General features: G+C 43.0%; 1 protein-coding gene across 1 annotated transcript in view; it reads left to right on the top strand.

Moving 5' to 3' along the window:
• wdb (serine/threonine-protein phosphatase regulatory subunit widerborst) overlaps positions 1–25,352 on the top strand; it is a 138,374-nt gene that overhangs the window by 103,272 nt on the left and 9,750 nt on the right. Inside the window, exons 8-10 of the mRNA XM_080280528.1 lie at positions 1,737–1,856; positions 3,419–3,532; positions 7,256–7,371. Of these exons, the coding sequence (XP_080136654.1) occupies positions 1,737–1,856; positions 3,419–3,532; positions 7,256–7,371 (350 nt within the window). The remainder of the gene's footprint in view (positions 1–1,736; positions 1,857–3,418; positions 3,533–7,255; positions 7,372–25,352) is intronic.

Raw genomic sequence — 25,352 nt, 5'->3', positions numbered from 1 at the left:
ATTGGATGACGGATGGATTATTATTACTGTATTATTATTATTATTATTATTATTATTATTATTATTATTATTATTATTTAGGACTGAGAAGGAAGCAGAGGTATAAATTGTAATAGTGCATGAACAAGTGTAGCTTGAAAATGGTGGGAGGGTTTTGATGACATGTGTTAGAGTGACTTGAATGAGGTTTCATTGAGTCATCGTAAATGAGTTCCTGAATTTCTGTAGTGTTTCATTATCTTTTTTCAAGTCACAGTATATATTATTTTCAAATTGCCACTCTGTTCATTCAGAGTTATGTTCCCTGCAACATCATGTACAGTAACTTCTCACTTGCCACAGTAGAGGTGTTCCTAAAATTTACTGTTTTCAGTTAAAATTGCTGTGAAAGAGGGTCATGGTTAACTCCTCAAATATCCATCCATATGTCATCCAATCCTGTGTGTCCCCGTGAGGAGCGTAGGAGCCCGGGGTTAGGCAAGTTGGTCCTGACATTTAAGATGAGAGTGACCAGGCTCACTCATCCCTTAGTGGCATAATGTGAGCAATCAACCCCAACCAGCCCTTGGATATGAACCAAACAGACTCAATCCAATTGGAGCGCCTTAATTACCCACTAAACCATTAGGTGCCATAATTTGGTTATATGGTTACCACCCAGCGTAGGAAATGGTTTCTTGGTGTACAGGACCAATTTGGCTTGTCACTCAGTGTAGAGTCACCCATACGCAGAATGAAGAGGAAAGAATGAAGGAAAGAGACAGAAGGGGGAGTGTAAAGTTGCCTTTAGGCAGAAGGAAGAGGAAAGAGTAAAGGAAAGAAAGACAAGAGAAAGGAAGGAAGAGAGGAAAGGGCAGACACCCAAAGCAGCACTGCATTGAGTGAGTGGATGGTCAGTGCTCCCATGTACCACAAACTTCTCAAATATTAATACAGTAAGCTATGAGCAAGGCTGCATATAAGTATCAAAGTTATTTTAAAGTTAGTGATGTATTGAGATAAGTGCTAGAGTGCATTGTATCGGTCTTGACCCTTGCATTATGGGTTACATGTTCAGAACAGAGTGGCTGACCATGTCACTGGATGTTGGTGATTTTCCCTGAGAGTGGGTGAGTGACAGTCTGATGGTCAAATCATCAGTTACAACCCTCCTGTACACTACCCAGACCCAACTCAGTCTACTCCCAGCTACCATTATGGAAGGACGTGCATTTATCTCACCCCTATTTGGAGAGAGAGGGAGAGGGATAGGGAGAGAGAGAGCATTACATATCATTGCATAGATACACAGACCACACAGACCTAATGGTCCATGTAAGTTGGTCCATCTTTAATGCTAAAACTTTAACCTAGTCACAGTAGTAGTAGACAAGGATAATACTGCCAGAGAGAGAGTACAGTAGCTGTATGTTGGAACCTGGTCATTCTTGGCTACTTCACATCTTGCAAAAAATAGCCATCCTTTTACCTTGTTATAGCCATGTTAATTACTAGCAACAGTTTCATTCTTGCCTGATGAGGGGAAAGTGTGCTGTATGTCATGTGCCTCGGGTTTAAGAATTAAATGTACCAGTGGTGGACATGCTGTATGTTGTACCCATTGAATATTGACATTTATTTAGTCCATTTCACTGGGCATGCTTTCGATAGCTCTCCCATATTCATACTATCTTTTTCCATGTTTCTGAATCTTAGATTTTAAAAAAAGCTTATTACCATTTTTTCTTTCATTTCAGGTGATGTTTTTAGGGGAGATTGAAGAAATACTTGATGTAATAGAGCCCTCTCAGTTTGTCAAAATCCAGGAGCCCCTGTTTAAGCAGATAGCAAAGTGTGTGTCCAGTCCCCACTTCCAGGTGAGTATGAGGAACATTAATGGCAAGGGTGATCTAGGTGGGTTAAGATGCTTCATCTGAATGTGTGCCATATGATTTTACATCCATAGAAAGGTTAGGGTTCCAATTCACATAATGCCATTTTAGGGTGAGCTGAAATATTTGGAATAAGTAGCCTAGCCTTGGGTCCATGTGTAATGTGTCCTTGACTGTGAGGCTTAGGGGGGTGAGGATTATGATTGAAGAGTTGAGAGGAAGAGCAGGACTTGAATGTATTGGTGTTGTGATGAGGAGGAATAGATCGAGATAGTTTGGGTCTGTTGAGAGGCTGGAGGACAACGTTTGGGTGCAGAAAGTGAGAAGTGTGGATGTGGGATGAGGTCATTAAGTGTTATTTCAAGGATAAGGGTCATGAATGCCAGAGATCAAGCAACATGGATAGCTGTCCTTAGGTGATCAAGGCCAGCGCATGCAGACATGTTAGAGCCTTTATAAACAATGCAATATGATATATATGGAAATGAACATGACATGGTTAAGTATATAGGAGTTGCATCTGAAGGGAGGGAAAATGATATGTGGATTATTTTTTTGTTGAGAGATTGAGCCACGATTTTGAAGACTGGAGATGATGCGTGAATTCTTCTGTGACCCATTGTGTTGTTGATCTTACTCCTCCCTCCATAAGTTTGGATGCTGCCTCACCCCAAGTCATAGATTGAATTTAGGGCTGAAATAATGATGATGATAATGATGATTATCTTAATGTAAGGAGACCAACGTGTGGAAATTTTTTTGAAAAATGCTGCTGTGTTGTGTGAAATTTTATAGAATTATACAGATGGTAGGGAAAACATCAGAATGTCTGGTGAGTAATATAAATGAAGTGGACTTCCACCTGGTAGGGAATGTGTGGATCGAATACTGTGTTTGTATTTCTTAATTTATCAGATAGGTATATGTGAAGCTACAGAACGTGGTGAAAGTTTTTTTGGCCTATCTGATGGAGTCAAGTTTCCGTGGGCTTGAATGATGAGTGAATTGAAGTGTGGCCCATTGAATTTGGCAAACTTAGCTGTCTGGATATTGCTACTCCCCACCCTGCCCTAGAGTGGGAAAGGAGGTCCAGATGATGATGATGATGAAGTGGGAATTTAAGTATGGGATGGAGATGTTGATGGTGATGCTTTTTGCAATTGTTTGGGGATGTGTGGATCAGGTTTGTGCTTGTCTTGGTGGGAATCAAATTTAGAATGATAACGATGCTAATGGTCATGATGATGATTAATATTGTAATGTTACAGGTTGCAGAGAAAGCACTGTACTTCTGGAACATTGAACATATCATGAGTCTAATGCTAATGGTCATGATGATGATTAATATTGTAATGTTACAGGTTGCAGAGAAAGCACTGTACTTCTGGAACATTGAACATATCATAAGTCTAATGCTAATGGTCATGATGATGATTAATATTGTAATGTTACAGGTTGCAGAGAGAGCACTGTACTTCTGGAACAATGAATACATCATGAGTCTAATGCAAATGGTCATGATGGTGATTAATATTGTAATGTTACAGGTTGCAGAGAGAGCACTATACTTCTGGAACAATGAGTACATCATGAGTCTAATAGAAGAAAACTCCAATGTCATCCTTCCCATTATGTTCCCAGCCCTCTACAGAATTAGCAAGGTTGGTGTAGTTAGCAGAGAGAGTTGAGTCGGTTATGGTAACTATAGTTCGTTCACCGTAACTTTGACCATATTCAGGCACGGATTTGGGTAAGGCATACGCTCCCCCAGTTTTTGGCAGACAGATTATTGCATATTCTAAAAGACCATTGTTATTTACCAAAATATATGCAATAAATATCTTGCTGCTTCTAATTACACTTGCATCTGTTTTTGTACTCTTGACTGAAGCAAGCAAAATGCAGTTCAATTTGATGTTAACAATTTAATTGGCAGTTCTGCTAAGAACTACACACCCCATTGTCCAAAGTGCTGGATCTGACCCTGATATTTTCATCCTTGCAACATATTTCACAGTGCGTATAGTTGCAGTGTGCGACTCTGAGGTTGTTATTATCGTGCTCTGGCAACTTACCATTCAAAAGTGCGTCTGATTTTGTGTGTAATATGAGGCGCATGTGATTCGTGTATAATATATTTGCGTATAATATATTCGTGCATAATAATATGATTCGTGTGTAATATGATACGAATTCGGACACACTTTTGAATGGTAGGTTGCCAGAATATGATAATGACAACCTCAGAGTTGTGCGCCGCGACTATAGTAGCAGAAAAAGACAATGCTATGGCTCTGTGTCCATTTTGTAGCATTTTTGTGGCTAGCATCGCAGTCTTGTGTTAATTTGTTGTTAACACTCGACATGCAAGTTGTGGAAAGATTGCAGTTTTAGGCCAAGGTAAAGTGAAAGGAGTATACAGGTCTCCCTCGTTTTACGCTGTATCGTTTTACGATATTTCGCATTTACAATCGTTCTTTTTTAGTACCAAGTGTTCATTTGACGATTGGGCATGTGGAAATCCCGCTCTCACAGGCAGATCAGCTAAGAGTTGTGAGGAGGCTGGCAAAGCAAACAACAATTTCCAGCTTCTTCAAACCCACTGCTAGTCCATCTGCCTCTGCTACCACTGAGTCATCCAGCCCTGCCACCCAAAACTCCACCACCTCTCATTCTCCTGAGTCATCCACCCCTGCCATCCAAACCTCCACCACCCCTGCTTCCTCCCTCTCCACCTTTTGTGTTGACAAGTGATGAGCTTTGGCCCAGGATGTCTCCTAGTCTCGGAGGAGACATTAAGGCATTACGTCCTCCGGTCTCAGGGGGGACTGACTAAGGGTGGATGGAACTACAGTACAGTAGGAGGGTACATAACAGTACAGTACTTTACAGCTGTATTTCATGTTGTTTTTGCTATTTCATGTCTTTATGTTTGCAAATGTACATACATATGTGATTCAGATGCACTACAATACATAAAACATCATCATTATTATTGCATATTAGATCACTTGTATGGGTCTTGAGTTCCTTATACAGGTAAGCCCTTAATTCACGCGAACATTTTTCACGCGATTTCGGTTATCCACGAATTTTTCGTACAGTAATTAAAACATAAAATTATAGTATTCAAATAAATACTTTTAATATACAAGAGAAATAAATAAAATATAAAAATGCCTACCTGCTGCCCGTGTGCATACATATGTGTGTGTGTGTGTGTATGTGTGTGTGGGAGGTCGGTCTACCAGGCACCACAGTCAGTTTGAATCCGACGGTCGAACCATGCATGAATGGCCAATCGTTATTTGTGGCTTATTTTTCTGCCTTCCAGTGATTGCTTGCCTTGTCTGCCAACATGGGGCCTAAGCATAATGCTAGTGATGCATGTGGTAACACATCAAAACGGACTAGTAAAGTGATGTTGCTGACAGAAAAAGTTAAAGTGTTGGACAAACTTCAGGGAGGAATGTCGGTGACAATTCTCCGTCAGGACAATTCCCCGTCATTTATTTACATACCAGTTTATTTAGCAAGTACAGTACATTAGTTTTTTACTTATATGAGTTATAAAATCCCCCTGAAAATTAGTTATTAAAGTATTAATTAATCAATAATAAGTATATTAATTGAATGATGGGGAATTGTCCATGTTTTGACAGAGAATTGACTTGATGGTGAAATGTCTCAGAACCTTATGTTTGGGGTGAGTCAACTGTTCATACAATAAAGAAAGAGAACGTAGCATACGGGAGACAGTGAGGGCTAGTGCTCCGGACTGCTAAAGTGTCTCCACCTACGCCTGTGAATTGTCTTGGAACCTGTGAATTGTCTTGGAACCGCATGTTTGGGGTGAATGAGTCAACTGTTCATACAATAAAGAAGGCAGAATGTAGCATATGGGAGGCAGTGAGGGCTTGTGCATCAGGCTGCTGAAGTGTCTCCACCTACGCCTGTGCTTGTCAGGTTTCAGTGTTAAATTTCTTACATTTTTGTTGTTTTTCATACTTTATGCTAGTTTATAAGGTGTATGTTGTGCATAAACAGTATTATTCAGATGTAATATACTTAATAGACATGCGTAATTATGTGCACACAAGGGCAGAACATATACGCGAATTTACCACATATGCGAAGGGTCTGGGAACCTAACCCTCGCGTGAATTAAGGGCTTACCTGTACGCGAGTCCAGGAACGCATCCCTATTTTTCCCATTAAACCTTAATTTCACTTTACGATATTTCGGTTTACGATTGCCTTTCTAGGAACGCATACCAATCGTAAAACGAGGGAGACCTGTACTGTACATTGTTAGAGAGGGTAAGTTTTGAAAGGTTGTGTGTTTGTAAATCAATAATGAAGTCATGATCTATGTGATTCCTGGCACATTTTGTAATTTCTAGGTAAGGGGGGATGTCAACCATCTACTCAGTGTAGTGCTACCTTCAGGTGACGAGCCAAATGGCATCTTTTAGCCCATAATGCTGTTAATTACCTTGGTTTGTGACCATGTAACTAAGTGGGTGCCTGGTGGGTCAGTGCTAAAGAGTAGTTGGAGATTATGGCTCACATAGTACCCCTTCGGTGAAGAACTAGTGACTTGTATATGTCTAGATGTAGCTTAGTCCCAGCCCCGTATTCTCATTATGGGACATTGAAAGATTAGATGATAGATACAGTAGTGCAGCTGCTTGTAATGGGGTATGTGACGAATGCATTGTTTCTGTGTTAAGTCTTAAAAAATAGGTGATAGATTTTTTTTTTTTTTTTTTCCCCCAGTATATTGCAGCAAAACTGTCCTATACAGTTGTCTTGCTACCTCTTATGTTGATTTGGCTGTTTTCTTGTAATTAGTAATGCCATGTGTAAGGAAAAAGTAGTGATACTGTGTTTCACATCCGTAAAATATATATGATGACAATGATTGCCCCCTCAGTTTAACTATATATTTCCTTGTTATTACTGACATCAGATGATTTAATTCTATGAAGGACAGGTAGTGAAGGGGTTAATAAGGTCCCTCTCAAACTTGGTGGAGGAACTCTTATGGTAGCATAAAGAGAATATGAAAAGCATTATTGGACTGAAGTAGTTAATGAGGTGGGAGGTGGAAACTTATCAGTTCCCCTCTCTCCTCCTGCTCCTTTGTGGCAATCCTTCGACCTAGCACTTGTGTTGCTGCCAGCCTCATGCATCCAGTAGCACAAGAATAGTGCAAGTGGAAAGTGGGGGCAAGGGGATTCAGGGATATTACCCTGCACTCACTCCCTCCTTTTATCCATATCCCTAGTGAAATTAGTGAGCCTGTTTTGTGTTTTCTCACCCCTTGTGAATGTAGGGTATGGATGATGATGAACTAATTTGCTGTACTTGTTTTATTCCAGGAACATTGGAATCAAACTATTGTTGCGTTAGTCTACAATGTGCTCAAAACGTTTATGGAAATGAACAGCAAACTGTTTGATGAGCTGACGGCTTCGTACAAGGCTGAGAGGCAAAGGTTGGTTGGTTGCTGTTTTGATTTTGTTTTAGTACATTCATTAATGGTGGAGCTCTCAGGTCAGACAGGGCCATGGCTTACATAACTACTGTTAACCCGATAACTGCTGCATTAAGTTTCTTGGTCTACCCCCAATTGCCAAATAAAATTGGAAAAAATTGTTCCCAAAAATAATTTTGCTCATATGATATGAAATAGTGCATGGAAAAGTATAGGGAAAACATATATGAGTTCATTATTTACCTTAGTTAAGCCGTGGTGAAGTAATGAAGTTGTGCATATCCATACTAGTAATGGGGAAATACTGAGGATGCATGTTTGGTGGCAGAACGCATGCATGGTAGCAGAAATAGCTCATTTGAGATGCCAAACAGCATTAGAAAGGCACCCATTAACCCCTAAAGTACTAATCTCATCGATCGGGCTTTTTGCACAATTTCTTAAAAGGACGAGCAACACCGATCGTGTAACATGCACAAAAAACTGGCGGCAGCTGGCTCCACCCCAACTGTGACACAGATGGCTTCTAACCAATCAGAATTAAGTGTTGGACACACCTGAGGGGGGACCCAGGCCTGTAGCCAGGCAGTGGGGGGTGTACCCCCCACCTCCCTCTCGCTACATCCATCTACCCTACTACCTTGTTGCTATCCTACCTCCCACCACTCTTACCACCACCACCACCACTCCCACACCCTTCTCATGCATGCCCCCCCCTCCCCAGTGGATCCCCCCATGACTGGGGGAGGGTATTTCCCCCCTTTTTTCCCTCCATGTCCTCGTACTCCACTGGGGCCCTTCCCTTGTGTCTTGTGGTGGTCTCCTCCCATCCCTCCATCCCCATACTCCCCCTCCTGGCCTTACCACCTCCCACCATCACCCCAACCCCCCACCCCAGCCCCTACCCTCACCCCCACTCCCTTGCATGCAGTATCTTTATCTCCCCAGCCTCGAATATTGCGTATTTTTTACGCTTTATGGTGCGTGTTTTTGAATCATTACCTGTAATTTATTCATGTCTTTGCTTACAGATATGCACACCACAATTATTTTAACTGTCTTTATTCGAAACCCACTCAAAAAAGAAATTTTATTTTATGCCGACGCATGCAAACATGTTGGAGCCTTCAAAAACGAAAAGAAACGAAACGAAAACTAGCTAGATATGACAGCTCGGAGGGGAGGGGAGGGGAGGAGGGAGGGGAAAGGGGGGAGGGGAGATTAGGCGAGTAGAGGGAAGGGAAGGGAGGAAAGAGGAGGGGAGGGGAGGCAGGGGACTGGAGGTATGGGGAGGGGAGGATAATTTTTACTATTCATCATATTTTTATGGGTTGGTTCATGACCATTTTCCCTAGCTAGATTTGACAGCTCAGCGGGGAGGGGAAGTTAGGCGAGGAGAGGGGAGGGAAGGGGAGGGAGGGGATTGGAGTATCAGGAGGAGAGAGGAGGGGAGGATAATTTTTACTATTTATCATATTTATTGGGGGGGGGTTGTCACCATTTTATTTTTATCTAAGCACATTGCAATGGTTTATAACATCAATAAACACCAAAAAAAAATTATTTTGGTGCTTTTTTTACGTATTTTTGTGAAGAAAACAGGTGCGAGCGGCGTATTTTCTTTCTCGCTGGGGCCGTGATGGGTAACTATTATAAACTTTGACGGGCCATAGCTCGGTAACTATTGGGTCTAGGAGGGTGGGGTTTGCGTTTTCAGGTGTGTAAATTCAAGCTCTATAAATCGGGCATAAAACTTTTAACATCCCTACGTGTCAAGTGGGGTTGGTGGAGGATTAGTGCCCCTCCCTGTAAAACAATTAACTCTAAGCCCTTGGCCACCCCGTTTGGGATACATGGCGTCTGGCAATGAATGAATGAATGATGAAAAATAGGCCCGTTTTTGCGGCCTGGGGGACAGTCGAGGCTGGAGAATTGTGTACTCTAGGTGTTAAAAAAAAAAAAAAAAATTTGCTCATATGATGTACGTAGCAGCTACACGTTTTCCATCATATGAAGTACATAGCAGCAATCAGGTTAAAGTCCTAGAGATGGACAAAGGTTTCTGCCATATAAAATTGTAACAGTCTTGTACCCTTATATGTTCTAGACTACAGTAACTAACTTTGGGACTTTGCTCTAAAGGGGGTATTATTGGATAGGCTGTTAGTTTTACATCCAGTAGTAGGTAGTAGGCTTCCACTGACCAGTAGGTGCTTCATTAGAGTGAACAGTAGTTACAAGATAAGTACCAGGTAACTATAGTACATCCACCTTAACTAAGCAGCAGATATAATTCTCTTCATCTAATTTCCCATGCTTTCCATAGCACTGCTTTGGGAATAGCTTTCTAGAGTGCTGTTAACTTCTTATAACCCATCATATAACATTGAGAGACTGAAGTTTTAGGCCAAATTAAAGTTGACAGAGTATAGCCATACATGTGCCTACATGTAAAACTTGATCACAGACATACTGAATCATTGTCCAAGCTGAGATTGACTCATGTACGATATAGTACTTTATCCCTGGGGTCTGTCTATCTGTCTATTGCCAGATGCCTCAATCCCATAAGGTGTGGCCACAAACAAATCATCTCCATGTTGCCCTGTCCCCCCCCCACTCTCATATACTTCTCCACTCCATCCCTCCATCTCATCCTTGGCCTCTCCCTCCCTCTGCCCCCCTCCACCTCACTCACATACACTTTCCTCATTAGTCTCTCGCTCTCCATCCTCTCCACATGGCCAAACCACCTCGGTGTATTTCTCCTAACACTTTCTATCATATCCACATCCACGCCACAATGCTCCATCACTTCCGCATTTGTCAGTATGTCTCTCCATGCAACTCCACATGCTCCTCTCAAATAGCTCATTTCCACTGCTCTCTTAACTTGTGTCAAACCAACAAGGCCCAAGCTTTACTTCCATACATTAGAGTTGGTATACCTTCATGCTTTCTTCCCTGTTTCTTATCACTGCTTTCAAAGAACCAGCAACCTTTCCTCTTTGTTGTACCCTTTCAAGCACTTCATCGTCCAAACTTCCGTCCTTACTTATCACACTACCGAAGTATTTAAATACAGTCATATTTTCTATTTCCACATCATCCAGCCTCACTCTACAGTACATCCAGTGACTTCATTTCTCTCGAACACCATAACTTTACTCTTCCCTACATTCACCTTTAGATTCCGTTTTTTACACACTTTCCCAAACTTGTTCACCAAGCATTGCAGTTCCCCTTGTCTTCACTTAACAATACAGTATCATCCGCAAGCAGCACTACAGGAAGTTTCCAAATGCTGCACTCTCTCATTAGGGCTGCTGCAACATCCATTGCTCTACATTCTATTTCTTTTATAATCCTATCCATATACAAATTGAACAGCAATGGAGACATGATACATCCCTGTTTCAATCCAAGATTCAGATACAAAAATTCACTCTGTTCACCATCCACATGCTCTACCACTCCAACATCCACTGCTGTGCATTGTATTTCTTTTCTAATCCCATCCATATACAGATTGAACTACCATGGAGACATTACACATCCCTATTTCAATCCAACATTCAGATACTAAAATTCACTCTGTTCACCATCCACACACCCTGCAGCTGTAGCACCCTCATACTTACTCTTCATGGCATTCAACAACTTCTCATTTACTCCATACTGTATATTCTTAATATTTTCCATATTCCGTGTCTTTCCACTCTGTTAAATGCTTTCTTCAAATTCATTAAAGTTGCATACAACTTCTTTCCCTTCTCTAGAAATTTTTCCACAAAAGACCTAAGGACAAATATTTGATGTACACAACCTCTTCACTTCCCAAAACATCCCTGTCGTTCTCCAACTAATTTCTTTGTTATTTCCCTAACCCTGTCAATAAGTATCCTACCATATATACTGCCTATTACACTAAGAAGATAAATGCCTCTCTTAATACCACACATTTCTTTTTCCTCCTTTCTTTTGCCCAGGGGAATAGTTATACCTGACTTCCAATCCTCCAGGATTCTACCTTCCTCCCAGGCCAATCTACACACCTTCCATATCCATTCTTCTTCTATCTCCCCTTCATGCTTCATGATTTCAACACACACTCCATCTTTTCCTAGGGCTTTCCCCATTTTGACTTTCTTCATTGCTTCCACCACTTCCATCCTACTGATATCTTCCTTCTCACCACCCTCATTTTCCCAGCCATTCCCCAGCCACTTACACTCACATTACTTTCATTCTTTATGTTTAATGGGTCCTTAAAGTGGTCTCTCCATCTGCTCACTTTTTCTCCCTTTTCCACTCTCAGTGTGCCATTTTTATCTTTGACTCCCGTACTAACTTCTTTATCACCCTGTCTAACTCACTTTACCTCCTTCCAGAACATTTTCATACATTCCCATCACTTTTCACTCAAATTCCTTCCAAATTCCTCATCCACTCTCTTCTTACTCTCACTTACTAATCTTTTCACCTCTCTCTTCCTCTCTACATATAACTGTCTCTTCTGTCTCTCAACTTCCTCCATGCCTTTGCTTGCCATCCACTCACTATATGCTTTCTTCTTTTGTGCCACAGCTTGCTTCACCTCCTCACTCCACCTTGCTGTTCCTTGCACCCCCTTTCATTATCTCCTCACCCCACACACACCTCACATGCTGTACAGATTTCTTCTTTGAATATCATTCACACACCTCCCACCTCCCCCATCTGCACCAAATCATATTTACTCAGTCACTCCTCCACTTCTTTCTTATTTTCTTCCCTTTTTTCAATCCTCTTGCAACCTTTCTACCTTCCTTGTATGGACTGCTTCCTTCTGTCATTCCCTCCTCCTATTCCTCCATTGTACTTAAACCTTGACTTTCACCACCACCAAGTGGTGGTCAGAAAGTCCACTTCCCCAACCTCTGTATGCTTGTGCATCCATTACATACCTTCTCATTCTGTCATCCACACACACATAATAAATCATTGCCTTGCTTTCGCTCAGTTCACCTCCCACCCTTCTCATCACTCGCCAAGTGTACCTATGGATCATTTTATGTCTAAAGAGGGTATTGGCAATCACCAACCCTCTCCCCTCCACAAAAATGTCCACCAGAGCACTTTCATTCTCATCCACTTCTGCAGGCATACCCCACTCACCAACTACTCCATCCACCTTCACATTCCCTACTTTTCCATTCATATCTCAAATAAAAAACTCATTCCCCAACTTTTCCATGCAAGTTTCCACGTTTCCCCAGGACTTGTCTTTCACTTTCCTTGCACGATCATGCATTGGTGCCTACACACACACACACACACACACACACACACACACACACACACACACACACACACACACACACACACACACACACACACACACACACACACACACACACACACACACACACACACACACACACACACACACACACACACACACACACACACACACACACACACACACACACACACACACACACACACACACACACACACACACACACACACACACACACACACACACACACACACACACACACACACACACACACACACACACACACACACACACACACACACACACACACACACACACACACACACACACACACACACACACACACACACACACACACACACACACACACACACACACACACACACACACACACACACACACACACACACACACACACACACACACACACACACACACACACACACACACACACACACACACACACACACACACACACACACACACACACACACACACACACACACACACACACACACACACACACACACACACACACACACACACACACACACACACACACACACACACACACACACACACACACACACACACACACACACACACACACACACACACACACACACACACACACACACACACACACACACACACACACACACACACACACACACACAATCACCCATGTTTGTATTCCCACTTTCAATCTTACCCACACAGTTCTTGAACCAAGTGATCCATACTCTCATAACTTCTCCTTCCCTCTTGCATACAACAGTGCATACACCCTCTCATTCTCACCTACTCTTGCACATATGCCCCATCCATACTCCCACCCTTTCACACCCTCACCCCTTCATTAAGTCTCAGTTAATCTACATATGTCCGTTTTTGCACTCACAGGCACCTAGAGAATCTCTTTTCCTCTGGATCATTCTCACCCCTTACATTCCATGTTGCAATCCTTACTATGCCCTTTTTCCGGTATTTGGTCGTCACCAGTTAGTCTGTCATGATCTGAGGCTTCTTGTTCGTTTCTAGTTAGTTGTTTTCGAGGGAGGGGCACCAACACTCTGCCAACCCACTTGCTGATACGTAGGGAACACTTGTTGGTTGGTTATAAGGTTACCACCCAGCATATTAAATGATTTCCTGGTTTACAGAAAATCATTTGGCTTGTCACTCAGTGTAGAGTTATCCAAAATAGGGTACCACTACACTGAGTGAGTAGATAATGGATGCTCACGCTGACCACATATCCCTTATTTAAATATATATATATATATATGTGATGAGATAGTGATTTTGGGAGGGGACTTAAATGGTCATGTAGGTGAAGCAGCACAAGGTTATGAAGGAGTGCATGGGGGATGTGCGTATGGTCTAAGGAATGCAGAAGGGGAAAGGATACTCGAGTTTTGGGAGGCAACGGACATGATTGTGTGCAACACATAATTTAGGAAAAGAGACAGTAGGTTAATTACGTATGAGTCTGGGGGAAATAGCAGTCAGATAGATTATTTTCTGGATAGGAGGGCTGATAGGAGGTTAGTGAGGGATGTTAAAGTTATAGGAAGTGAGGAGTGTGTGCAGCGGCACAGACTATTGATTTGTGATAAGGTGCTTAAAGAACAAGTGATGAAAAAGAGGACTTATGTACCTAGGAGGAAAATATGAAAGCTGAAAAACCAAGTAGTAAGGGATGCCTTCTATAGCGAGTTGAGGAGAGTGGTGGCTGAACAGGGAGCTGTAGACAGAGGCGTTATTGAACAGTACAGAGCCCTCAAGAACAATTTCTTGAGAGTTACTGATGTAACATGTGGCTGGACAAGAGGACCACCAAGACATAAAGTAACTTGGTGGTGGGATGAGGGTGTAGAAGCTGCAATTAAGGAGAAAAGAAGGCTTTTCCGGGAATGGAAGAAGGGTGGTAGCAAAGAGGAATATTTGGCTGCCAAGCGTAGGGCTAGAAGAGAGGTATACAGGGCAAAGTCTGAGTCACAGAGACAATTACTTGATAACGTAAATCATGGGGAAAGGAAAAATATATTTAGGGTGGCAGGTCAGGTGAAGAGGGATAATTGGGATATCATAGGTGAGCAGTGTGTGAAGAATGATGAAGGAAGGGTAGTGGTAAACAGTGAGGATATTAAAGATGCATGGAGAGAGCATTATAACCAGTTGTTGAATGAGGAGTTTGACTGGGACAGGGAAGGTTTGGAGCCAGCAGATCCAGTGTCTGGCCCTTGGCCTTTGATTGATACTGCTACTGTGAGTGAGGCAATAGGCAGGATGAGGGTGGGGAAGGCAGCAGGTGTGTCTGGGTTGACTGCCGAAATGTTAAAGGCCTCAGGTGATATAGGGGTGAGTTTAGTCACTGACCTGATAAATAGGATTATTTATGAGTGTGTTGTCCCAGATGATTGGCTGAAGAGTGTAATTGTAAATGTGTATAAAGGGAAGGGTGATGCCCTGGAAAGAGGAAAATATAGAGGTATATAGCTTTTAGATCAGATAATGAAGGTAATGGAGAGAGTTTTGGAAGGTGTGATTAGAGAAAGAGTGAATATCGATGAGATGCAGTTTGGGTTTATGCCAGGTAGGGGGACCACTGATGCCATATTCATTGTTCGACAGCTTCAGGAAAAATATATTGGTAGGAGAAGGGATCTTTATTTTGTTTTTGTTGATTTGGAAAAGACCTTTGACAGAGTCCCTAGAGAGGTGGTGAAGTGGGCAATGAGAAAGCTTGGGTTGGAGGAGTGGCTGGTTAGGGTGGTTATGGCCATGTATGTAGGTGCTCACACCCAGGTGAGAGTGAATGGAGATTTGAGTGATGAGTTTTCTGTGAATGTTGGTGTGCATCAAGGGTCAGTCTTGAGTCCCATGTTGTTTATCATGGTACTTGAAGCCCTTTCACATGACTTTAGAAACGGACTCCCGTGGGAGTTGTTGTATGCTGATGATTTGGTGTTGATTGCAGAGAATGAAAGGGAGGCGGAGGAAAGGTTTAGGAAGTAGAGAGATGGTATGGGACAAAAGGGTTTAAGGGTAAATGCAGATAAAACAAAAGTGATGATATCTAGGGTTGGTGGCGGTACTGTCAAAGACGAGGGAGAGTGGCCATGTGCAGTTTGCCACAAGGGCGTGGGAAGTAATTCCATCTTGTGCGGTGTGTGTGATAAATGGGTGCATAAGAGATGTAGTGGTATCAGAGGTAGACTGCGAGATAATGCTAATTTTATGTGTACGGCGTGCCGGGGTGAGCAGGTGGAGTTTGTCAGACGTGAAAGGACTGAACTTGCTGGTGAATCCCTTGAGTGTGTGGAAGAGTTTTGTTATTTGGGTGACATGTTGTGTGCTGGAGGTGGGGCTGGAGCAAGGTCTGTGGCTAGGGTGAGAAGTGGTTGGAAGAAGTTCAGGGAGCTCTTGCCTCTCCTGACATTGAGAGGGCTCTCCCTACGTGCTAAGGGGTCTTTGTATGCAGCATGTGTTAGGAGTGAAATGTTGTATGGCAGTGAGACCTGGGCAGTGAAGGAGGAAGATATTCGCCGGCTCAGACGTACAGAAATGACAATGATTAGGTGGATGTGCAGTGCGTCTCTGCGTCCAAGGCCTGGAGGGGCTGGGTTTACATTGGAAGAGTTGAGAGGTAGGATGGGACTGGAGTGTATTGGTGTTGTGATGAGGAGTGGTAGATTGAGGTGGTTTGGACATGTGGAGAGGATGAGGGATGATAATTGGGTGAGGAAGGTGAGAAGAGTTATTATTGGGGGTGGGGTTATTAGGGGTAGACCGAGAAAGACATGGGACGAGGTCATTAAGTGTGACCTTAGGATTAAGGGACTGAACAGGGAGGCTGCAATGGATCGTGCAGCGTGGAGAGCCGCCATTAGGTGACCAAGGCCGACACATGCAAGCATGTTGGAGTCTTTAAAAACAAAACGAAACGACAGATATAGCCCGATTATCCGGGCTATATGGTGTTAAGGGGTGCCCGAATAGTCCAGCAGAAACAAAACACAAGTACTGTACTGTAAGACTGATTTATTTACTGGTAAATGTACACTGTAAGTATCAGAAAGACCTTTCCAGTTCAATGTATATTCCTCCAGCTTGTTTCAGTATATTTCAGACTATATTCAGTTTGGTAAATTACGTTTTCTTACTGATAGGTTTCCTCCCTGTTATTATCGTCACGTTCTAAAGCTGTACCTATGATTGTTTCCAGCACAATGGATGAAACTCATTGTACTCAAATGTGGACTTCGTTTCCCAACTTCCCAACTGAAGATTAGGTTAGGTTACATTATTAGATGCAGTTAAGCTAGGTTAGGTCAGGTTTAACCAGATTAGAACAGTGTCTTCTGCCATTACGTTAACAAATCAAAGAGTCGTCACACCAGACCAGCTAAAAACAGCGGGGAAACAGATTTAACAAGAAATGTTTATTTACCAACCCAGAAGTAATCAGAAAAATATAACAGACTATCAGGATGAACTGATTTGGTAAGGTGCTTTTACTGCTTACAGCAAAGCGTATGTTTAGTGTTTACCCCCCCTCAGTGTTCGTGAGTTAAGAAATTTTTGTGTTCCCATGGCAGACCTTGGAACCATTTTTTCAAAGTTATAAAGTCAGTTTCTTTTTCTTATAGATGTGACAAGACTTGTCTGGTACACCTGGCTTTTTCCCCTTATCCCTAAACCCATCTTGTGATTTGCTGTGATTCATGGAAGAATTAATAAAATTAGGGGGCTTGTTACATTAGCATTTAAACAAAATTAGAGTGCATGTTACTTTAGCATTTAAACATATCAGCGAAAACATCTGGGATGAAAGGACCGCCTGGCTGTTTGGGATGGTAGAGTAGGGTCGTGTAAACATACCAGTGACCTTTGTTCCCTTCCCATAATTGTTCACAGTCTTTATGGCTCTCCCTAAATCAACGTCACTGACACCGGTACGATAAAGCATTGTTCAAGGCTGGCAAGCATGAAGGGGTTAATGGAATACATTATTGTTTGTATCAATACTCTCTCTTTCACACATACACGAACGAACAAAAGAATGTGCAATAGATATACACTTAACTGTAAGGAGCAGAAATAACTGTATGCTCTGTCGGTCCGAAATGTGTTGGGAAGCGACATTGAACAAAGACTGTGGAACTGAATGCCACCTTACGAGAACACGTGAGATGAAAGTATTTTTTCTTATTAGTAAACATTTTTGTTCCATTACGTCCCCTATAATTGTGAAACTCATAAATTTTTGTCCAAGTATACAGCTTAATAACCTTATCAATTCAGTTCATATGGCTCTAGTTTGTTTTCTGTATTTTTCTGCCTATTATGTGGGTGGTAAATTACCTTTCACTGAAAGATTTCCTCTCTTATTATCATAACGTATAAGCCTCACCTACGACTATTTCTGGCATAATGGAAGAAATTTACTCATAATTAGGGTGCATGTTACATTAGCATTTAAACATATCGGCGAAAACATTTGAGATGAAGTGGCAGGCCGCCTGACTGTTTGAGATGGTAGAGGAGGGTCGTGTAAACATACCAGTGACCTTCGTTCCCTTCCCATAATTGTTCGCAGTTTTTTATAGCACTCCCTAACCCAACATCCCTGACACCAGTACAGTAAAGCATTGTTCGAGGCTGGCAGCTATGATGGGGTTAATGGAATGCATTATTGTATGTATTAATACTCTCTTTCACACATAAAGTACTCTTAAGCATGAACAGAAGAATGAGCAGTAAATGTAAGATGAAGACATAATTATGCTCTGTTGGTCCGAAATGTGTTGGGAAGTGCGATATCTAACGAAGAATGCAGAACTGAATGCTAACCTATGAGAACACATGAGATGAGTAATTTTTTTTTTTTTTTTTTCTGATTAGCAGACATTCTTGTTCCATTTCATTCCCTAAAATTGGGAAACTCATTACTTTTCCTCTAAGCATACAGCCTAAAGACTTCACCAATTCACTTCATATTCCTCCAGTTTGTTTTCTGTGTTTTTCTATTTTGAGGGTAGTAAATTACCTCTTCTTGCTGAAAGATTTTCTCTTTTATTATCACGTTCTTTAAGCCGTACCTACGATTGTTTCGGGCATAATGGAAGACTCTCTGTACACAAAAGTGGATTTAGTTTCCCAATTTCCCAACTGGAGCCCAGGTTAGGTCAGGTTAGGTTAAATTATTAAGTAGTTAAGCAAGGTTAGGCTAGGTCAGGTATATCAGTTGCCTCACCAAACTCCACCCTACCACCCTTGTGATCGAGTTGTGAGCAGGATGTGTGGATGGGGGCAGGGTGAGCAGATTCTCTCTGGTTTACCCATGCCTCGCTCCCAAGCAACTGGATGCTTAATTTTTAAACCGGAGCTATCGTGCGGATAATTCTAAAGTAATCCCTCCAATATCCGATGTAATAGGGCCATAGGCAGGTCCGAATACTGGTCCTGTCCGGATATTGGGCCCCAGCTTATGGACTTGTACTTATGGACCCTAACTCAGAGAAACACCTATACAACTCCCTCTGGATGCGTAACACCTATTTAAGACCCAAATCACACCAATAAGACACATAAATGACTGAAATAAATGCAAAAGAAGCATAAAATGAGGGTTTAGAGGTAGGTTCATACAATATTAAACATTCTGGTTACTGGCTCCTGGACTGGTACTTATGGACCCTAACCTAGCCTAACTCAGAAAAACACCTTCCTACTGCACATGCATAGCTCCTAACACCCTATTCACACCAATAAAGGACATTAAAGAGTGAAATGAGGTGTTTGAGGTAAGTATAGTATGGAAAAAAGTAGAGTATGAAACATTCTGCCTACTTACAGCAAGTCCATGGCCATCTCGATGAATAACCGCCTCCTCTCGGACTCTGACAGTAAGAAGGATTTCCTGAAGCACTTCCAGTACACTGTTCATGAAGTCTTGCACTGAACTTAGTCAATCGCACTCAGAAGTCTGTTCTCTTCACAGTGCGCACTCTTGTCTAACTAATCCACCATTGTAACTTACTAAGTGTTGCACTCTGCACTTTAACTTTTCCCGTTCTTCTAATAATTTTCTAAAGCAAAAACGAACAAGTCTATTTACGTTAAATTTTTTTCCAAATTAGTCTTTTCACTCACAACTGTAAATCCTTAACACAACACACTGTTTTTTTCACTGCACAACACTGTAAATTCCCGTGTGGTCTAGTGGAGAAGTTCTTGCTGTTTAATCACTGTCAGAGTCCGAGAGTATCACTGGCAGGTGACCTAGGGGTGCGTGTGCTGGGCTGTGGCACGGAGCATGAGGGCCTGTCTTGGGGAGGCAACGGAGTGGAGCCAGGGCTGGGCACAGCAGGGGTCACGGGCCTGAAAAAACTCAATCGTTGATTGACGCAAGGACCGACGATTCTGATGATTGATGATGCTCTGCCTGAAAGCATGCACTTCCTCCACAAGTCCCAAGGGCCCCATCTTCCTGTCTCAGTCCGAGTGTTCCAGGTAGTCAAGAACGAACTCTAGGTGTTCCCGGAGTGCGCTCAGCTTGGGGATGGCTGGAGTAGTGTCATGCTGAGAGGAGTCCGCATCATCGTCGCCTTCCTCGTCGGAATCTTCAAGCTGGGTACTGACACCTGCAACTGAAGACGCAATCTTGATATCAGACAATGTCTGATACCCAGGATCGCCCTCGTCGTCATCCAACCAATCACGCACATCGTCCACATCAACATCATCGCCATGCGTATGTAGCCGTGCATGGAAGTCATCCTCGTCAAACCCTAGAAAATCGTACTCCACATCTGTTACGAGAAGCAGACGAGACCAACCATTTTCTAGAGTCTTGACAGGGACTTTCTTCCATGCACTGGCCCAGTTGTAGATTGCAGACTTGATGTTGTAGCGGCGAAGGTTTTCCAAAGTCCGTTGGGCTCGTGTGTCCCGTCCCTTCCTGCGCTCGTCCTCGTCCTTGAGAACAACGATCACCTCATCCAGGAACTTCCGGCGGTATAGGCGCTTTGTTGCCACGATCACTCCTTGGTCCATTGGTTGGATGAGAGCAGTCGTATTAGGTGGCAGAAACATGCACCTAATCCGGCCATTCTCAGCCACCAAGTCCTTGTCGCACGGGTGGGCAGGTGCATTGTCGAGGAGAAGGAGGGCCTTTACCTGGTCGCGCAGGATTCCCAGTGTCTTCGTCTGGTAATTGATGACCTCCTTGACGAAGTGGTGGTGGAACCAGTCTTTGAAGATCTGGGCTGTAAACCATGCCTTCAAAGAATGGTACCAGACGACAGGAAGAACATCCATCACCCCACGAAGACACCGAGGCTGCTTTGCACGGCCAACAATAACGGGCTTAAGCCAGTGCATGCCGTTAGCATTGGCACAACGCAAAGCAGATAATCATTCCTTGGAGAGCTTGTGGCCAGGTACACGCTTCTCCTAGAGTGTTCGTTGGCAAAGAGCAATAGAATAAACCAGTTTAGTCAGCATTGTACACTTGACCGAGAGTGAGGCCCTCCCTGTCGATCAAGCCCTACACCTTGTGCCGAAACTCATCAACTCCATCCTCATTAGCGTCCAAAGCTTCACCATGAGCTTTACGGTTGGTAAGGCCATGCCGTAACTTGAACGCGAAGAGCCAACCCTCGGATGCCTTGAAGTCTAGGGCGTCGTGAAGCCTGGCGAACTTCTCAGCAGCAGCCTTCAGCTCCATTCCACGTACCATCACACCAGCAGCACGTTGCTGTCGATACCAAATCAATGTGGAGCGGTCAATTTCAGCAAACTTGGGAGTAAACATCACCATCCTCTCCACGTTGCGTTTGCTTCTCGACGAGAAGTCAGCCGTGTACTGCATGAGTTTGTCTTGGGATCTCTTGATATCGAACAAAGTAGATCGGGCCAGGTTGAACTTGCGGAGGATGCGGGAAGAAGACCATCCTGCATCTACTTTCTCCAATATCTGCCGTTTCTTCTCCAGAGTCAACACCACTCTCTTCCTCTTCTCAGGTGGCGGGGCCATCATCACACACTAATAGGAGGCCCGAGAGCAGCAGGAGTGCCTGCAGCAGGTAAGGCACCACCACAAAAGCGAGCACGTGGGCAGCCATAACAACGAGCGTGCACTCGCGGCGAGAGACAGGCGGAAAGTGGGGAGGATGCAGCGGTGCTCTATCGGACGTCGGAGGAATGACGCGCCACAACAAAGCTGTCCTGCGTCATGCGCGGCAAGTTCAAATTACGGGCGAGATTTATTTTTATTTTTATTTTTTTTTTATTTTTTATTTTTTATTATCCCGGGACGATCATGTCCAGTTAGTGGGGATGTTCGAATATTGGATGTTTGGATATTAGAGGGATTACTACTGTACCACTGAACCATTCGGTCACGGCCCGGATATACCGAAAGCTGGATAATCGAGCTTCCATTGTATATATATATATATATTCGTACATAGAGTAATCCCTTTAATATCTGGACGCCCTGTAACCAGACTCCCCAATGTCCGGACGTTTTGGGCATGGGCTTTCGGAACCCAAAAATGGCCAAAAAGCATAAAAAAGAAGGGGAATAAAAAATCCAACATTTTTTTCAACCGTACTTTTAACTTGGTGTTTCTGTGCCAAACGGCTGTGTTTACACGCGGCCCCTTGCTTCCTCCCCTCCCCAGTTACCACCTAACTACATCGTGACTAGACGCTTATCACAGTGGATGCCGCACATGCTCGTTTTTGTGAATAAACAGTGAATATACTGCAATACCTTGCCACCAGGCCACATGGGAATTTACAATATTGTGCAGTGTTAAGAAATTAGAATTCGGATAAGAAATTAGAATTCAGAGTGCAAAGGATTAAGTGCAGAGTGTAAACTGGCGGTTGCAACTGGCATGGCACAAGTAAGAACAGAATGTGCAGTGTTAAATAATTATAATTCACAGTGCAAAGGATTAATTGCAGCACAACACTGGATTACTGTACATGCTTCAAGAGCATTTTCTCCACTGCCAGAGCCTTAGAGGAGGCAGGTTAATCTTTGTAATGGCCATGGACATGTTGTAAGTACCCTGTACACTGCTAAATATTTTCCATACTTCTAATTCCTCATTCTCTGGTTCCTTTTCATTTATTTCTTGCTTTCTGTCCCTTATTTGTGTGAATGGGGTCTTAAATAGGTGCTATGCATGTCCGTTAGGGTGTAGGTGGTTTTCTGAGTTAGGCTGGGCTAGGTCCATAAGTGCCTGTCCAGGAGGCATTTTCCCAGTATCTGAACAAAGCCTTTGGCTCTATCACATCGGATGTTGGAGTTATTACTCTCTCTCTCTCTCTCTCTCTCTCTCTCTCTCTCTAGTGTATATATATATATATATATATATATATGAAATCATCATCAGCAGCAGCAGCAGCAGCCATTACAAATCCACGTCTGAGCAAAGGCCTCCCCCAATCTTCTGCACAGATTCCTTGACTAAGCCAATCTGTGCCATGTTTTCCCTACAATTTTCCCTATCTCATCTCTCCACCTCCTGTCTGTTTTTTTTCTGCTATCTCTTGGTGTCCAATCAGTCAGCTTCTTCCTCCATCGGTTATCCCTTACTCTGCTACATGGCCTGCCCACCTCCATTTCTGTTCTTTTGTAACTTCTATAATATCTTTGACTTTAGTCTGCTCTCTCACCCAAGTTGATCTTTTCCTGTCTCTTAAAAATATTCCCAACATTGACCTTTCCATTGCTGTCTGAGAACAGATTAATTTATTTTCCATCGATTTTGTCAGTTTCCAGGTCTCACAGTCATACGTCATAGCTGGAATTATACATTCGTTATATACTTTTCGATTCATGCAAACTGGCAATGTCTTTATGTTTACCGAAAGTTTTACATTCAATTGTAATGTGTCTTTTTATTTCGCTATCATGCTCTCTCGTTATTTTTAGTATTTGCCCCAAGTAATTGTACTCATCAAATATTTCAAGAATGTCTTCACTTATTCTGATGACGCTTTTTGTTGTTTGTGGAGTAAACATTACTTTAGTTTTACTCCACTTCATCTTTAGCCCAGCTTTAAGACTTTCTCTGTTCAGGTCATTTAACATTTCCTGCAGTGTCACTGCTGTTTCTGAGATTAGGACAGTGTCATCTGCAAATCTTAAATGGTTTAGCTTTTCTCCATCTATATTCACTTCTTTGTTTTCCCAGTCATGCTTTCTGAAAATACTTTCCAGGCATACCGTAAATAATTTTGGTGATATTGTATCTCCCTGATGCAAGCCCCTCTCAATCTCAGTTTTTTCCGAGACCACATGTAATTTAACTGTAGCAGTTCCCTCTTTTCATATGTTTTCGAGCAGTTTTACAATGTTCTCATTCACTCTTTGTTCTCTGAGTGAATTTATAATTGCTATGTGCTCCACTGAGTTGAAAGCCCTTTCGTAATCAACAAAACGTAAGTCTATCTATCTATCTATCACCAGACGCTGTAATCATGTAAGAGGTTGCCATTTGACTTTGATTTATTTGTTTTATGGGGAGGGGGACTAACCCTTCACCAACCCACTTGTTGACATGCAGGGAGCACGTATGGATTGGTTATATGGTTACCACCCAGCATACACATGGCCATGTGGAGAGGATGGAGGGTGAAAGACTGACGAAGAGAGTGTATGTGAGTGATGTGGAGGGGGGAAGAGGGAGGGGGAGGCCGAGGATGAGATGGAGGGATGGGGTGGAGAGGTATATGAGAGAGGGGGGTGTGAGTTGGGAGCAGGGCAGTGAAATGGCGGGGGACGGGGACTTGGAGGCGATTTGTTTGTGGCCACCCCAAACGGAATTGAGGCGTCTGGCAATAGATAGATAGATAGATACAATGGTTTATTATATTCTGTAGGGTAGTGGATGTTGGAGTGGCCCTGGTGAGAGAGGATAGTGTTTGGAAACTCCCTGTACTGTTGTTTGCAGATGATACTGTGTTGTTGAGTGAAGACGAAGGGGAGCTGCAAGGCTTGGTGGATGAGTTTGGAAGAGTGTGTAAGAAACGGAATTTAAAGGTGAATGTAGGGAAGAGTAAAATGATGGTCTTTGAGAGAGGTGAAGTCAGTGAATGTACAGCGAGGTTGGATTGTGAAGAATTGGAAAATGTGAGTACATTTATGTACTTGGGTAGTGTGATGAGTAAGGATGGAGGTTTGGAGGGTGAAGTTCTTGAAAGGGTACAGCAGGGAAGAAAGGTTGCTGGTTCTTTGAAAGCAGTGATAAGAAACAGGGAAGTGAGCATGGAAGTGAAAAAGTTACTACATGACAGTATTGTGCTACCAACTCTAACGTATGGAAATGAAGCTTGGACGTTGTTGGAAGGACACAAGTCAAGAGTGAGAGCAGTGGAGATGAGTTATTTAAGAGGAGCCTGTGGAGTCACATGGAGAGACAGGCTGACGAATGAGGATATAAAGGAGCGTTGTGGTGTGGATGTGGATGTGATAGGAAGCATTATGAGGAACACACTGAGGTGGTTTGCCCATGTGGAGAGGATGGAGGATGAGAGACTGACGAAGAGAGTGTATGTGAGTGAGATGGAGGGGGGAAGAGGGAGTGGGAGGCCGAGGATGAGATGGAGGGATGGGGTGGAGAGGTATATGAGAGAGGGGGGTGTGAGTTGGGAGCAGGGCAGTGAAATGGCG

The sequence above is a fragment of the Coenobita brevimanus genome, chromosome 85 (genome assembly GCF_032717465.1).
Source record: "Coenobita brevimanus isolate Jiangsu-jjx chromosome 85, ASM3271746v2, whole genome shotgun sequence".
Taxonomy (NCBI): Eukaryota; Metazoa; Arthropoda; class Malacostraca; order Decapoda; family Coenobitidae; genus Coenobita; species Coenobita brevimanus.
The sequence above is the reverse complement of the archived record's forward strand: the minus strand, read 5'-3'. Positions and strand labels throughout refer to the sequence as shown.